Here is a 17533-nt window from a genome sequence, read left to right as displayed (position 1 = left end):
ACAAGTACAAAACTTTACTAGTAAGGACATGCTCAGAAACCACTACAGTTTTAGGATCAGGTCCTGTAGCCCTTAACTTTATATATAACTTTATATTAAAATTTATATATTTTTTTACTCTGGTATAGGGTGTAAACTCCTAATGTGCTCTGAGAAAAATCTAAGTAAATCATGGCTAATGAACTAAGGATTTAGCTCTTACTTTATTTTTCTCTTAAAATGGAAATGAAAGAGACTTAAAACATTCTATATTCGCCGTTGTAGACAAGCTGGGCACTGAGGGACATTCAATTACCCCATGTTTTCTAAATGTATTCAATTTACTGCTGCCAAATGGAGTGAGTTTTATATACATCTGGGAAACGTACACCTCCAGTGCCGATGAATGTCTCCTGACAGTGCACTGATTTCAAGAAAAGTTTATTTTAAATTTGCAGTCGAGAGGGTGGTAGGAAAGGATCAAGCCCCGAAGAAGGCTGAATCAAAGGGAATTTCAAAGGAATATTTGTGTTGGAGGTTCCTGGGCAATCTAACATCTTAGCCAATTTTAAAGCCAGTGGGTTCAATCACACTTCCATTTACACTATCAATAATTTAACAAAAATGCAGTGGGAGTTGAACTCACCTTCCTGAATGATACTGTAACATAGCGAGTATTCACAAAACCACGGACAGCCAGCTAGAAACGAAGGGTAGATCCTTCAGCTGGTGTAAATCAGCTTATCTTCATTGTGAAGTTAGGCTAATTTATGCCAGTGGAAGCACTGGCCCTAAAGTTTGAGTCTACCAAAAATTGTTCAGGGAGTGCTTCAGATGAAATGCAGAGGTAAAGCTAAGTAAATCTAAAGGAAATAAATATACACTGGTGAAACTTCACCTCTTTAAGCCCCTCCTCTCACAAAAGTTTATGTTATTTCAACTTGGACTCACTCTAGACACACACCCATTTATGAATGCTTAACTTCTTTCCCCTCACCACTTTACACGTCATGTCTGAATTTGACTCACTGAATCGCATGGAGTTTTACAGAGTCTAAGATGGTGTAACTCACAGGCCAAGGGGCAGAAGAAAGGAGTGTAGCAATATTTACTAATTTAACTTACTCTTTCTTTGAGCCACTCAACATATAAGGAAGTGCAACTTGAATTCCTTTAAATACTGATAAGTAAGTGTCAGTCACACCAAGGAGATCCGGCACCCAACGAAGCCTACACCACCTGTAGAACAGCTTCTTCTGCTTTTCAGCATCCGATGGAACATTTCCTGAACCACTTCTGTAGAGACTTTGAAATGTGATCCACAGCCGTATACATACATGTCTCAGACAATATTTAATTTCTGTACATGTACAGTACCAATTTTTCAATCCCAACTTTTCCTCCATCACTACTTTTCCAGAATACACTCAGTCCATGTTAGGGACAAATGAGTATTCATTCTGACTTACAAATCTACTTTTAAGTCAAAACTAAGGTTTTCATCACTATTAGAGCCTTAAAAAAAATACGTTGTCTGCAGAACAGTTTCTCTGTCATAGCCAGGAAAGTCACAGGAGATGGTTGGTCTGTCAAGGACTCAGCAATATAGTTTCACCACACCTGCTTGTCCTAGTCTACAGCAACACTATACACTTTGCTTATTGTGTGCAGGCCGTCTGGAGCACTGTGAGTGCAAGACAGACAATGTCTGGGCAGCACCACAATGTGGGTTCAAAATAACTGCAGATTAAGGTGATACTAACAATAAAAGACGGACAACACTTAAGACAACACTTAAGCTCTGTTGAATCATTTTACAACAGTGACCTTTTTGAATGGTACATCTGTCATGACATAAAATTAAGATTCCTGGGACAGCTCTTGGATTATTATCTGAATTTTTAGTCACTGAGGTCTTGAGAACCCATTTGTAACTCACATGCCAAGGGGCAAAAGAAAGGAGTGTAGCAACAACATTTACTAATTTAACTTACTCTTTCTTTTAGTTACCTAATACGAAGGAGGTGCAGCTTAAATTCCCTTAAATACTGATATGCGAATATCAATGACATGATGTTATCTTGCAGCCATGCCCATCAATAGCCTTCTCTACTTTAGGAAAACTATCAGTTGTTGATATTTGTTGCCACCAGTGGGTGCAGTTGATCCAACTCTGAATATGGTTTGATTGCAAGTGCAGACCAGAATGAAAGGGTTCAGTATCTTTTCAAAATGAGTGGGAATGCACAGAGGGTCTTGAAAACAAATACAGTTACAGCCAGCAGGGTTCTTCAACACCTAAGTGACTAAAAACTCAGGTAACAGGTAGGTGTGTGTGTGTGTGTGTGTGTGTGTGTGTGTGAGAGAGAGAGAGAATGTTACCTCACGTTGTATGCAGTGTTGTTGTAGCCACGTCGGTCCCAGGATATTAGAAGGATACGGCAGATGAGGTAATACCTTATACTGGACCAATTTCTGCTGATGAGAAACTTTCTAGAGAGCACGTCTTCAGATCTGAGAAATGTACTCAGGATGTCACCACTAAATACAAGGTGGAACAGATTACAAAACGATCACTCTGTATCTGACCTCTCAGTCCTCATCCTCAAAGGAAACCTGCACAACACTTCCAAAAGATGAGCCATAATTCTTAACTTTGCTAGATATTAAGAATCGTGGACTGAATAGAGATACTGGATTTATGGCTTATCACAACAATCTATAACCCAACTAAGTCGTCCCTCCCACCCCCAGCTTTCTTTCTCCCTTTCCCCCTTCTGGCTGGAGAGGTGTTAACGGGCTACTTCAACTTGAATGATTCCTTGAAATATGTGTCTGAATACATTTCCTAGACTTGAAGAACAGCTCTCTGTAGCTCAAAAGCTTCTCTCTCACCAACAGAAGTTGGTCCAATAAAAGATATTACCTCACCTACCTTGTCTCTCTAATGTTATCTCATGACAGGTGTGCAGTTTACAAAGGCCACCATGGTTTCTGAAGTGGTACTGAATTCACTTTGTCCTGCTTTGTACCTGTAGTTAGACGATGCCAGAAATGCATCATTGCTGACAGATATTGTCAAGCTATAGGGGATTTTCCTATTGTAGACAAAACTAGGAGAGTGACATCCACTGTACACAGGGCTGGCTCCAGGCACCAGCGCAGCAAGTAGGTGCTTGGGGCAGCCAACGAAGAGGGGCGACACGTCCAGCGGAGAATAAAGCGGTGGTGGTAGAGCTCCTGCCGAAGTGCCGTCGATAGCGGCCTTTTTTTTTTTTTTTTGGTTTTTTTGCCACTTGGGGCGGCAAAAACACTGGAGCTGGCCCTGACTGTACAGGAGGCTACCTGCCTTTACACAGGACGGAAAACTTAAAGAATTTTCAGAGAAATGGCAGTTGAAAACAAACTGTTCAGCCCCTAAATCAGATCACCCAAAGTACTCAGTCATAAGCTGTATCATGTCTCTGTAAAAACAGTCCATTGCTAACAAATCATAAAGACAGTCCTCCAAAATGAAAATATAAAAAGTAACAATATCTAAACATAAATAATTCCCAAGGCTAAGATTATGAAACCTGTATGACCTGAAGTTAGACTTCTAAACCTATATTTACATTGGGATTTTTCACAGGATCCTAAAAAGAGCTGAATGCCTAACTCCCTTAAACTCTTTAGAAAATCCAAATGTTAAGACTCCTAAATAAGTTTGGCCTGAGGATGCTCAGCCCTTTTGAAAATGAGTTCAAGCTTATTAAGCAGCCAAACTCTGGCTATCAACACACAAAAATAAAAAAAATGCACATCTTGAAAAATGTCTGGCAAGGAAGTCTTTTTTTTGGAACACAGCATGTCTACCTACATAATCAGTGGAAACTGTCTTAGTATGTGCCTATGCTGATTCTTCTAACTAATTGCTATGTTGTTGTGCAGAACTGAAAGATCTGAAGTGCTAGATACTTACTGTAATCACATCTATGCACAAACTCAACTTAATCAACTCTTTTATTGCTCCAGTGAACATTACATCAGTCATCACAGTAAAGAAGGTATCATAAATACAATTTGAACAAATGTCTCACATTTAAGTGATTTTTTTCCCCCTCAACCCTCCTTTTCTCCTATAAAAAAGGCTGTAGACTTCAGTAACTTTAACCAAAATCTGAGTGTTTATTCTGATTATGACCTTCAGGGATTTTTTTTTTCTTTTCTTTTTTTCTTTAGAAACAGAGGACATTGAAGATACAAAATATGGGAAAATGTGTCATATTTGCCCTTGAATTTGTAGTCAGAGTGGTGACAATGGCTCTTTCTCACTGTATTGTTGCTTTTATCAGCAAGTGCCCTAAGCATATATTAACATAATTGCAAACTGTATGAAAAATGAACATGCAAAAATGTGATGCAATTGCCAGTAGCCTCAAACATCTGTCCCAACAAAGTGTTTCTTCTTCTCCTTTTTTAATGATTTCTATTTGAACAAGGTTAGTGAAGGAGAAGTCATGTCACAGATATCTACATTTACAGTGTTGGACGAATTATTGATGCAAAATTGTTATCCAACCAAAATGTGTCGCATTTTGCCTACTGTCCCATTACACCTGCTCACTTTGCTAACATATTCCCTGTTAACGCCAGACAAAAAGATAAAGATGCATTTAGAGCTGAGAGACAGAAAAATGCTGGTTACCAAAGCTAGTACCAACTCTGTGTAGTGTTTCTCTGTTGCTGGTGGACAGTAGACCTCTAGGAGAGCTAATGAAAAGAAATTGAGCCAGTCTTACTGAAGACACTGAACAAGAGTTTAGATCAAAGAGAAATCTCAGTCATCTGGCCTGCATTTCAATCCCAACAGTGCCACCTTTGAAAAACACCCTGCGAGAGATATGAAACTACTTTCATGACTAGTGATCAGAAATTCAACCCATAACACATTTGGGGAATTTTCCTTTGCAGACAAGTAACAAAAGTCATGATTGAGAAGACTGTTTCGAAAGTGTTTTATTTTTACCTAGATATTTCCGAACTTATTTACTTTAAGGTTCTTCAGAACTGCATATTCTCTCTCCACGAGTGCACGCTGAAAGCCACTGACTCTTTACACTCCTGAAAGGTATTTAGCACTGAAGAGAGTAAAACTTACATTTCTGTGATACTTCAACATACATTGTGAATTCTAGGGCATCTACCCTGCAGACATACCACTAACTGTAACCCCAGGAGGCTTAAAGAAATATCAGCACTCAAATTCATAGAGTAAAGGTCTGAAGAGGCAGCTCTGCGAATGGATAACTACCCGGGGCTTTGCCAAGCACAATATAGCTGTCACTTGTTATTATGTTAAAGCTTTTCTGGGGAACAGTGTTTTTCATTTTGCATGCCAGAGTCAGGGGAAAAAAAACACATTTAGACAACCGTCTCTTTAAGAAAAGATAAAAGCTGAGCCTCGTAGCTTACTCACCAGGGTTGGTTATAGTCAGCAGGTCAAGTTGCCGTTGTTGCTGAAAAGCAAATTATAAAAGGAATTGTTAAAGGGGGACTAATTTCAGTGGGTCATCTTAGACATGCAAAGAAAGTGTTCTGACATTTACACTGGAATAAATTACAAGTTACACGGCTCAGAACAACTATTTTGGATGGGAGCCATATGTACCTTCTGACTAAGGAAAGAAATCTAGTCAGTCCCTTCAGGGCAGCTTTATTTACATTTCTGAATTGGGTTTTTGGATAAAAGTCCAAATGTGTGCGTCCATGTGTATTTTGAACTAGCTGCTTCAAATGTAAGGGATCATTGAATTCATAGAGAAGGAGCAAGGCTATTAGCCAGGATGGGTAAGGAATGGTGTCCCTAGCCTCTGTTTGTCAGAGGGTGGAGATAGATGGCAGGAGAGAGAGATCACTTGATCATTACTTGTTAGGTTCACTCCCTCTGGCATTGGCCACTGTCGGTAGACAGGATACTGGGCTAGATGGACCTTTGGTCTGACCCAGTACGGCTGTTCTTATGTTCTCACAGGTGGATTTTATTATTGTCTATTTTTTCCTTGCACTTTCTAATAGTTGTCATTCCTCTAAAACTCTCTATGGCCAACACTTGTGTGTCTAGCTGGCATCCCAGTATATACTGTCCAGTTTAATTTCTCTCTCCTAATCTCCTCAATAATGTCTGTGTTACTTTCATTTATTGTCAGGGCTATTGATCCTTTTCTAATCTAATTCACATCATTACACTCTCTCTATTCTTCGGGTGACAGGTGAAAGTCCTTGAGGAGGAAACTATGTGTCAGTGATCCCACAGTGGTTATTCTTCTCTAGAAAGTCTTACTGATTAAAGACCTTCCCCTTCACAGTGCCCAAACCTGCAGTCTCTATGCAGGCAAAACACTACTGACTGAAGTCAATGGGCACATAACTGCTGTTCGCCTTCACTGAACTTCCTTGAGTCGTATGCCCGTTTATACCAATGGACAACTGAGTGCACTGGATGCTTTGTCTGTACAGGACTCTGGGATCGAGTCCACAGTTGGCATGAGTGTCAGGCTGTAGCATCAGAGCTGTAATCTTCTGTATCATTCTCTTTATGTTGTGTGTTTATGGCCTACTTATGTGTTTTAACTCTTTTGTATAGTGTAAAAGCTGTTGTTAGGTACAGTTTCACTTGTATTCCCAGTACTGACAATTCTGAATATACATTCCCATATATGCAGGAGAAATATGACTTATCTTGGTCACTTTATTATAAACACCAAGGACGAGATTGTGCCCTATCCTTAAACTGACGTGCCAGGATAGTGGTGGGAGTGGTGAAAGAACCTTTCCCTGACTTACGTAACCTCCTAAATCTCAGGCATAGTTGTACGCTACTCTCCAGGGACTACAGGGTCTGCATTTGCCATATCTTTTGTGGGCATACAGGAAGCATCATAGTAAAGCTACTGTATCTGAAGGTGTGTAGCAATGGGTTCACTTCTCCCATGCAAGGCTGTGCCTAAATGGCTCAATCGATCCCTAAGTGTATATGAAGAAAGTACTCTGATTGTGAGTTATACTTGATATAGGCCTAAACCCTGAGCTGTATTTCTATGGAGCTACAATTTGCCACTAGCAAATTGTTTTAGCAGCCACATGGCCAACAGCATTGCTTATGCTTGTTTAATGCAATTTGAACTCAACATGTATAGTAAATAGCCAAGTTAGAAAAGGAATGGTCAGCCAAATACAAAAATGAGGGGAAAAGGGCAAATATGGTGCCCATCTATAAAAAGGGAAATATGGACAACCTGGGGAATTACAGACCAGTCAGCTTAATTTCTGTACCCGGAAAGATAATGGACAAAATAATTAAGCAATGAATTTGCAAACATCTAGAAGATAATAAGGTGATAAGTAACAGTCCGCATGGATTTGTCAAAAACAAATCGTGTCAAACTAACCTGATAGCTTTCTTTGACAGGGTAACAAGCCTTGTGGACAGGGGGGAAGCAATAGACATGGTATATCTTGATTTTAGTAACACTTTTGATACTGTCCCACATGACCGTCTCATAAATAAACTAGGGAAATGCAGCCTAGATGAAGCTACTATAAGGAGGGTGCAAAACTGGTTGGAAAACCATTCCCAGAGCGTAATTATCAGTGGTTCAGTCATGCTGGAAGGGTATAATGAGTGGGGTCCCACAGAGATCAGTTCTGGGTCTGGTTCTGTTCAATGTCTTCATCAATGATTTAGATAATGGTACAGAGAGTACACTTAGAAAGTTTGTGGATTATACCACACTGGGAGGGGTTGCAAGTGATCTGGAGGATAGGATTAAAATTCAAAATGATCTGGACAAACTGGAGAAATGGTCTGAAATAAATAGGATGAAATTCAGTAAGGACAAATGCAAAGTACTCCACTTAGGAAGGAACGGTCAGTTGCACACATACAAAATGGGAAATGACTGCCTAGGAAGGAGTGCTGCAGAAAGGGATCTGGGGGTCATAGTGTACCACAAGCTAAATATGAGTCAGCATTGTAACACTGTTGCAAAAAAAGTGAACATCATTCTGGGATACAGTAGCAGGAGTGTTGTAAGCAAGACACGAGAAGTAATTCTTCCACGCTGCTCCGCTCTGATTAGGCCTCAACTGGAGTATTTTGACCAGTTCTGGTCACTATATTTCAGGAAGGACGTGAACAAATTGGAGAGAGTCCAGAGAAGAGCAACAAAAATGATTAAAGGTCTAGAAAACATGACCTATGAGGGAAGATTGAAAAAACTGGTTTTGTTCAGTCTGGAACAGAGAAGACTCAGAGGGAACATGATAACAGTTTTCAAGTATGTAAAAGGTTGTTACGAGGAGAAGGAAGAAAAAAAAATTTCTTAACCTCTCAGGACAGGACAAGAAGCAATGGTCTTAAATTGCAAAAAGGGAGGTTTAGGTTGGACATTAGAAAAAACTTCCTAACTGTCAGGGTGGTTAAGCACTGGGATAAATTGCCCAGGGAGGCTGCAGAATCTCCATCATTGGAGATATTTAAGAGCAGGCTGGACAAATACCTGTCAGGAATGGTCTAGATAATGAGTCCTGCCATGAGTGCAGGGGACTGGACTAGATGACCTCTCAAGGTCCCTTCCGGTTCTATGATTCTATAACCATCTGTAAAAACAGCCATACTGGAAAAAAAGTTGGCAATAGAAGAAGGTCAGGTTATACAAAGCACAATGAAGGCAAACTGCAGGGCATTTAAGTGTTTGTATAGCATTTAGCACAACTTGGGCCTTGCTTCTTATCTGAGCCCCTTGGCAACATAGGCAAATAATAAAATACACAAAAGAATAACAATTTGTTATTGCAAGAAAACAGTATCTTATGGGGTAGGTTCAATAAAGTGAAAAATAATCATAGGCCAGAACCTCAGCTGATGAAATTTGTTATAGCTCCATCTGAACATTGGCTGAGGACTGGTCCAGAATGCAACAAAATTAAGCCCCGATCTTGCAAACATTTGTATATGTGCTTATTTTTAAGCATGGGTAGTCCCATTGACTTCCAGTGAACCAGTGGGATAATGCGCTGACATTTCACTTCTAGGAACTAACTGCTTCAAAAGATTTGAGATTCAGCAGCCAGACTCTTGGCTAAGGACTACATGCAGCAGCCCTAGAGTTGCTGCCTGTGCTAATATAGGGACGCTGAATGGGCTCTCTCTGCCCTCTCCACACAGGGCCTCTAGGTGGGATAGCCAGAATTTGCTCTAAAGTGAAAGTTTGCATATATAGCTAATCTTCATATATATATACCCAAGCAGGGCCAGCTCCAGGCACCAGCATTACAAGTTCGTGCGTGGGGCGTCAGTCTTCAAGGGGTGGCAGTCCCTGTTGTTTTGCCCTGAGCAGCACACCGATTTGCCCCCTTGGATGGCGGGGGCAGTCCGTGTGCCCTTAGAGCAACACGTGCATTTCCGCGGTGGCAGCAATTTGGCAGCAGCTTCTATATTTAGCTGTCTGCGGCGGTTTCAGCTAAACATAGAAGCTGCCGCCAAATTGCCGCTGTCACGGAAACATGCCTGCTGCCCTAAGAGCACACGGACTGCCCCCGCCGTCCGCGGCGGCAATTCGGTGTGCTGCTTGGGGCAGCAAAAACTGTGGAGCCGGTCCTGTACCCAAGGAAAGGAGATGTGTTCCTAAACTGTGCTTGTAGAACATACAGAAAATCATCCCCTGCAGATGCAAGCATGGCTCCAAACTTTTGCTGTGTTTCCAGATTTCCGAGGCCAGGCCCTCTGCAACTCCACCCTCCCGTGGTCCAGCTTGATGTTATCAAACTAGTAACCCAAAAGAAAAAGTTACTATTTTTAATGTTTAATATTTTCAATTAATGATTTAATTTATAAATAATTCTGAAAGCAACTAAATTAACAAGGGATTTTCCAAATTTCTCAAAGATTAATTCAGTAATCATGTCAGAATCATCGCAGCTGTGGGGCCAGGCTCACTCCCCTCTAGCGCTGAGATGTGCAAATTGCACCTCCTTGCACCAGCCAGGGCCCAGGGACTGGAGGAATTCCCTTCCCCACACCCCTGCTGCCAGTAGTTCTGCACTTGGAGGGCATCTGTTAGATTCTTTATCAGCCTGATAAGAGACCCTCAGAGGTTGTACTGAGTCAGCACATCCTTCACTGGCCTAACCTTGCCTGTCCCGAAAGAACACAACCCACTATTTTGACCATGCTGGCCCCAGGGCAAAGGGGAGGTTGTGGCCAATTTGAAACACAACAGCTTCCCATATTGTGGACTTTTCTATCTTTGGTCTGTTCAGAGGCACAGACCCTGCAGGGCATCTGGCCCTGAATTCTATCAATTAATCACATTAACTTGCATAAAATTAACATAAATCATTAATAAACGCAATAAACATTGATAAAGAGTAATAAATCATATTTAAACACATGGAAGGCAAATCGTTAATAAATTAAGCATTAACTCATTTAACAAACGTTAATCTATGAGGCATCAAGAATAAATGCTACTTCAGAGAATGAGTTGAAAAGACCTGGTTTGTGATCCAGTCTAATCCCTTGAAAAGTACAGAATGGTCCCTGCTGCACAGACATAAGTGATTATTTCTAACCATTTGGATATATCCAGCTATAGAGCTTCCATTACTAAACTTGGAAGACCATTACTAAGCTTGGAAGACTGTTACATTTCTTGGTAATTGTAGCGAGGCGGTGTGGCTCCCCTCCCCCTCAGGGAGGGTCGAGCCCTGTCAGTCATCCATGGGGGCGGGGCCGCTGGGCGGAAGTCCCGCCCCTCAGAGGGTCAGGCGGCGACCCGGAAGAATAAAAGCCGGGCCCCAGCCTTCAGTTGCGGCTCGGCCACCGGCAGGAGCAGACGTGCCCGCTGACGCTCGTGACTGGGAGGCTGCCTGAGCCAGAGGCAGGGATCAGGAGCTGCCAGAGCTGCCTCGGCCCTACGACGACGAGGAGCCGCCAGAACTGCCTCGCCCCTACTACGGCCCCGAGGAGCCCCCAGACCAGGCTTGGCCCACATTCCCCGAAACCTTACCGGACCTGCCGCCCAGCCCGGATTGGGAGGAACCCAATGGTTGGTCCTGGACGTCCCCGCAACAGAGGCCCCGGACCAGGTAGGAGTAGAGGGGGAATTAGGAAGTAGCCCGGGGGCAGCTGACTTCAGTCAGGCTGCGGAGCTACCTTTGCCCATGTCAGTGTGTTGCGGTCAGGACCCCACTGACCACTGTTAGCAGTGACAGCCGCTACCAGGGCCCCTTTTGACTCTGCCACTGCTCTGCCCTGTTCCAAAGGGCCAGAGCTGCTTGTTACTGTGTTTGGTGCCCCGCCCGAACCAAGGGCTGGGCCCCTTTTGACTTTGCCACTGCTCTGACCTGCCGAAAGGCCAGAGCGGATTGTAATTGCAGGGAAGACAGTGAGGCCGATGTGGCTCCCCTCCCCCTCAGGGAGGGTCGAGCCCCGGCGGAACCCATCTACAGTAATGTAGAGTCTACATCTTCCGCCAGACCGTTTCCTAACTTTTCTTCTAGTAACTCACTTTCTGAGCAATTTCTTTTCTTCGCTCACACTGATGCCTTTTTACATGTTTACAGTTTCATTTAATTTGCACCTCAATTAAATTGGGAAATTTCAAAGAAATAATTTTTGTGTAAATTCACAAATTACTTTAAATTTAGATCATCTGCAAGTTGTTCTCAAATTGTCCAACCTCATATACAGGTGTGAAATGCACTATGCAAGCTTTGACTCTCTTATCTTCAGATTAGCAAAAAGAAACCAGATGTAAAGATGTCCCATGAGATAGACTGAATTGCTTCTTTAGCAATTGAGAATTTTCTTTATATATAGAAATGAATCTAATTGTATCCAATTCCAAATGGATCTAGATTTCACTGGCCAGAACCTTAGTGGTGCCAAGGTACACTTAGCACACTGAAGAGCATGAAAGAGAAAGGTAATTCAAAGCCACCTTTTCACTCCTGCCATCCTGGGCCAGCCATGAGCCAAAAGGCCCCATGACTCTTCCCCCTTCTTGCTCAGAACACCATCTCCCTGTCCCTGCCATCCAACATGACCATTAAGCTGGAGATGCAGGTGACATAGAGGCAGATGCACTAGCTCTCTACTGTCTGAGATTCTCTAGTTTTCCAGCTGTTTGTAAGGCTCCCTGCCCATAGGAGACATCTCTGGGTAGAGCAGAGGTCTAGAATGAACCCACTTCTCTCATTGCCATCTAATGCGCAGAGTCTGGAGCTAAGGGCAGCACAGGCTTTAAAAGCAGTACAGTAGGTGGCGATGCTGAGTCTGATTTCCCTAATAACCACTATTGCCTGCCTGAGCATTCTGTACACATAATGCCTCCCTCCAACAAGGATCAGGTACTACAACAGGGCAAACTATGGCCCACGGGCCATATCCAGCCTGTGGGATCGTCCTGTCTGGCCCCTGAGCTCCTGGCCCGGAAGGCTAGCCCCGGCCCCTCCCCTGCTGTTCCCCCTCCCCTGCAGCCTCAGCTCACTCACTCCTTGGCCGATGTAATGCTCTGGGTGGTGGGGCTGTGAGCTTCTGGGGCAGCACAGCTGCAAAGCCAGCCTGACTTGGTGCTCTGTGCTGCACGGTGGTGGGGGCATCGGCGTCGGCGTGGCCTGGCTCCAGCCACCGGTGCTCCAGGCAGTGTAGTAAAGAGGCAGGGAGATGGGAGGGTTGGATAGAGGGCAGGGGAGTTCGCAGTGGTGGTCAGGGGGTGTGGGAGTGGATAACGGTCGGGGGGAAACAGGCAGTTGAATGGGGGCAGAGGTCCCAGGGGGCAGTCAGGAAGGAGGAAGGGTTGGATGGGGCAATGGGGCAGTCAGGGGCAGGGGTTCCAGGGCAGTCATGGGACAGGGAGAAGGGGTGGTTGGATGGGGTAGGGGTCCCGAGGGCAGCATCAGGAATGAGAGGAGGGGTTGGATGGGGCAGCGGGGGTCCGGAGGCTGTCAGGGGACAGGGAGCCGGGGTGTATGGATGGATCAAAGGTCCGGGGGAGCATCAGGGAAGGGGGGGGGTTGGATGGGGCAGGAGTCCCAGAAAGGGAAGATAGGAGGTGGGGGCCAGGCCACAACCCCCTCCCCTAACCGGCCCTCCATACAATTTATGAAACCCAATGCGGACCTTAGGCCAAAAAGTTTGCCTGCCCCTGCACTATAGCCACTAGCTCCTATGCCCATACTCCACCAGCTCTCAAAGCAACAATTTAGGAGTTATATCTCCCTAAATATATTTCACCTCACTCAGACTCTCCTACTGACCTCTTCCATCTGATTTTTATGTGACCTGAACAGGAGTCTTTCTTGATTATCTTCAATTTACTATACTTGAGAAAGTGTAAACTGAAATCAAGTGCATTCTTTCATTATTTCAGAGGCTTTGCAGAACCATGCTATTTTTGCTCCATCCTGGAACTTTTTGTGAAGAAAGGGCCTGATTCGGCCAACAGAGTGCGCGCTCAGCTTGGTACACGTGAATCGTCCCATCTAAATGGCCAGCATGTCTATTCACCTGCAAGAAGTGCTTAAGTGTTTGCAGGATTGGGGCCTAAAATTTCGACATTCTTTTCTTACTCTAATGAGCGGACAAGTTAGTGTGTTTGTAAATTGTTGCAGGGTATAATATCATAAAGCCAAAAGTTTTAACTAATCAAAAAGATCAAATTCAGGACAAAAACCCCAGACAGTCTGAGAGGTACTCTTTGGAAAGCACACAAGATACTCATAGGGACCATCACACACCTCATTATCTTCCGCTCCATGTGCAAGGTGCACTTCTTCAACCTGCCTTCTCTAACATCTACACATAGAACAAAACTCTACATAACTAAAACACTCCACTACACACACAGTTCTTGCACAGGGGAGAGGATAAGAGAGAACAAGCAAACCATACATGGCAAATGATAATCTTGTTGCTAAACATGCTACGGGAGGGCACTCAGCTATTATGGTGATAAGGGGGGTATAAGAACCTACAAAGAATAGAATGGACAGACTGAGCTATATTTAATACAAGTCTTGGAGCGGCATCTCTGTTACATTTGTATACAGCAGCGAAGAGTCCTGTGGCACCTTATAGACTAACAGACGTATTGGAGCATGAGCTTTCGTGGGTGAATACCCACTTCGTCGGATGCTCATGCTCCAATACATCTGTTAGTCTATAAGGTGCTACAGGACACTTTGCTGCTTTTACAGATCCAGACTAACATGGCTACCCCTCTGATATTTGTATACAGTACTTTGTAAAACCAACTTTTAGATGCTACAAAACTGTGACATGTACCGAGAAGGTGGAAAGATAAACATATTAGATATGTTATATTTTTAAATGATATGACACTGAAGGAAGACCAGTATCGATGGTCATGTAGTCTTCTCCTGAGCTACTTTTGTTCCCCCAGAAACAGGGATACCAAATCGTACACTGTCAACTAGAAGAAGAGTGAGGTAGAAGTGTTTGTATCTCGATGCCGCCAAACATAGAATCCAGCACTGTACTAAGAGGGTGGAAATGTCATAAGTACAACTGGTCAGAAAATGAAAACCAAAAAACCCCAAAGAACCCTCCCCCCAAAATCAAACAACAGTGGAACGTGACATTTTGAAGTTGTTTCTATTTCATATGGTGTGAAGCAGACCCACTTGGAGGATTTTTAGATTTTTTAGTGAAAAATTTTTCATCAAAATGCCTGTTGAAATTGTTGACATTTTCTTGTTTTCTTGTTTTCTGTGAACTACAACAAACTTATAATCATTTTGATAATATTTTGATGTTTTAAATTTAAATATTAAAAAAAGAAATGAAACAAATTGTTAAAAAAATAATTTGAAAGGCAATTTTTTATTAAAAATACTTTTATTAAAAAAAATGCCACCCAGCTCTAGTTACGAGGTTTAACTATAAGAACTGCTGGGAATATATAGGGTAACTTGCAAAAGCTGTTGGACAGTCCAGTTGAAAGAGGGTTCAGGGAACATCAATGTTTTGAAGAGCTCTTAAATAAAGGAAAGCTATGCCCAAAGATGAAGACTACCAGGAAAAAATATTACACTGACTGTTTCCATCTTCTTGCAATAAAATTCTGTCCAGTTTCTCATGTGAGGTCTTCTCTATTTGTATATTCCTTCAATTCAAAGTGCAGAATTTGGACTTAAAGAGTGACCAAAAAAATGTACTAATTCAAATCCTTTTAAACTGTATAAACTGACCATTTTAGGGTGTTTTTTTTTTTTTAAAAAAATCACATTATGATGCCAAACAATGATCTTTTCTTTCCATTCTGAAATCACAGGCTTTTGTTCATACAATGAAGTAAGAGCTCACACTTTCTGCTTCCTCTATTATTAGCTACTAATATTTCATTGTATCATGATAAAATGAACCAGTCATCTTGTTGACACTTGACTGGGATCTTGGTAAATTGCATCTGCTGTAGCCTACTATCTGGAATCAATTATTGATAATATAGGTGTGTGGGAACATATATAAAGTGGTTTGGATATGTTATCACTCACATTAAGAGCTATAATGAGCATCTGAAACCATTTTAACAGTGACCTCTGTAGATATTTGATCTTTGCAATATTTGGTAATTCGATTCTGGTTTAGAATCAAAACCAAGTCCACATGATAAAAGACGGCACTGAACCATTAAACTACTTTAGTTATCTTTCCATTTCAACTTAATATCTGACACCTGTGTATTTTTTTCACTAAAGTGTTGGTCTTAGAGCACTTTTCTTATTTTCTAGAACCTTTGCCAAACAATTGACTAGAATAATTTTTTTCCTGGAAAGTATTTTCCTCAAGAACACAGCAATTAGGCATCTATATATTTATTAACAGGCTCCTCCTTGCTTCTTGGGATCCTGCCATGTTCCAAATCTATTAAAAAAGAATGGAAATTTTATTGCAAACTGATGGTAAATGGAAAGAGCCTCTAAGTTTTCTGCACACATCTCTTTGGCATTTAGCCATATCAGGGTTTCTAAAGGGACTAATAATAAATGCAGATGAGAAAAGCAAAATTGTGATGTGCTGCCAACACTGTTATTAGGACCCCACTACAAGAAGCTCTTTGCTAATGCACAGCTTTCTGCCATGAGTGGCGTGTTGAAAGCTGATTTAAAGAGCTGCACAAAGGAAGCCATTTGCAGCGCACACAAGAAGTTTCATTGGTCCTACAAAACTTAAGAACCAGGCTACATGTTCTCAAGTGCCATCTCCCAGCACCTTTTCTATTAACTATTTACATATATAGCGACAGAGCATTCTCAATAAAATGGGTCATGTGAGAGTTTTCATTGACACACTAGCAATAACAACAATTATAACACAGATCTCTCTAACCACAAGAGAGAACCATACAGCAGGCAAAGAAATGTGAACAAGTGGCTATATCCTGCACCTTACAAATGCAGGCCGAGTGCTGTGCCAAGCAGAGCCATGGCAGACCATCCATATCCATCCTGATCAGATGCAGGAGCAGGGCTTGTAGTACTGAGGGACTAAATGGCATATTAATCAACTTCATAGAATACACCAACAATGGGAAGTGCACGAGCAAGTGCAGAGAAAAAATACATTGAAGGAAAGAGGGGACTTTCCATTCACTGTAATGGGAACTATGGCAGGCCCTGAGAGAGGTTTATACTCATAGAAGTTAGTGAAAGAAAATGTTCCATACGTTGTATCATCCAGCCTATCTCCTGCCAGTGTAGGAGTGTTCCTTATAGCATATTTTCTAGTGTTAAGTCCAGAGTCATTTTAAATATCTCAAGTGACGGGGCTTCTAAAACTCCCCTAAGAGATCATTCCACAGCTTAATACATCTCACTGTCAGGAAGATTTTCCTGGTGTTCAATTAACATTTTCCCCTACTTTTCATTCAGCTCATTACTTACTCCCAATTCTAGCCCTGTGTACCACCCTAAATACAGTTAGTTTTTAGCTAAATAAGCCTTCCCTCTCACTGGTGTTTACATCTATGCATCCCCAATCTCCAGTCATCTCTGAGCCAGTCTGTAAATATGTAGCTTTTTAAATCTTTTGTTGGAGGCCAATCTGTCCCTGCCCCTGATTTTTTGTTGCTCTCTCTTGAACTCCTTCCCGTATGTCAGATAAGAAATGGTTTAAACGTGTTACTAACAAGCGTTAACATTCCGTATACTTATTTGCTTTAAAAGTGCTCACACTCAGGCAAGTCCTTAAAGATACGCTGATGCCTTTTGAAAAATTAATCAAAAGTGTTCTCTTAACATAATTCTGTTTATATACATTACAAATATGTTCTACAGGTCACTTCCCAAACATGTGTTATTAATTACCATTTGTATTACAATCATGCCCAGAGGCAGAGTAATTTACGTGATTAGGCAGAGAGGCAGGGATTCCTTAGTCCTAGTCCCAACTCTGCCACTGATTTGTGTAGCCTTGGGCAGGTCACCTAATTTTTGATATGCTCAATTTCTCCATCTGTAAAATAGATCACAGTTGTACAATCCCACA

The 17533-nt window shown here is 42.2% G+C and overlaps 1 protein-coding gene across 2 annotated transcripts in view; it reads right to left on the bottom strand.

The window, feature by feature from the left end:
• The window catches only part of AGBL4 (AGBL carboxypeptidase 4), a 1420515-nt gene that overhangs the window by 650614 nt on the left and 752368 nt on the right, over positions 1-17533 (bottom strand). For both annotated transcript variants that reach the window (XM_050961715.1, XM_050961716.1), the window contains one exon: positions 5438-5477. In XM_050961715.1, the coding sequence (XP_050817672.1) occupies positions 5438-5477 (40 nt within the window). The remainder of the gene's footprint in view (positions 1-5437; positions 5478-17533) is intronic.

The sequence above is a fragment of the Gopherus flavomarginatus genome, chromosome 7 (assembly GCF_025201925.1).
Source record: "Gopherus flavomarginatus isolate rGopFla2 chromosome 7, rGopFla2.mat.asm, whole genome shotgun sequence".
NCBI classification, from domain to species: domain Eukaryota; kingdom Metazoa; phylum Chordata; order Testudines; family Testudinidae; genus Gopherus; species Gopherus flavomarginatus.
The sequence above is the reverse complement of the archived record's forward strand: the minus strand, read 5'-3'. Positions and strand labels throughout refer to the sequence as shown.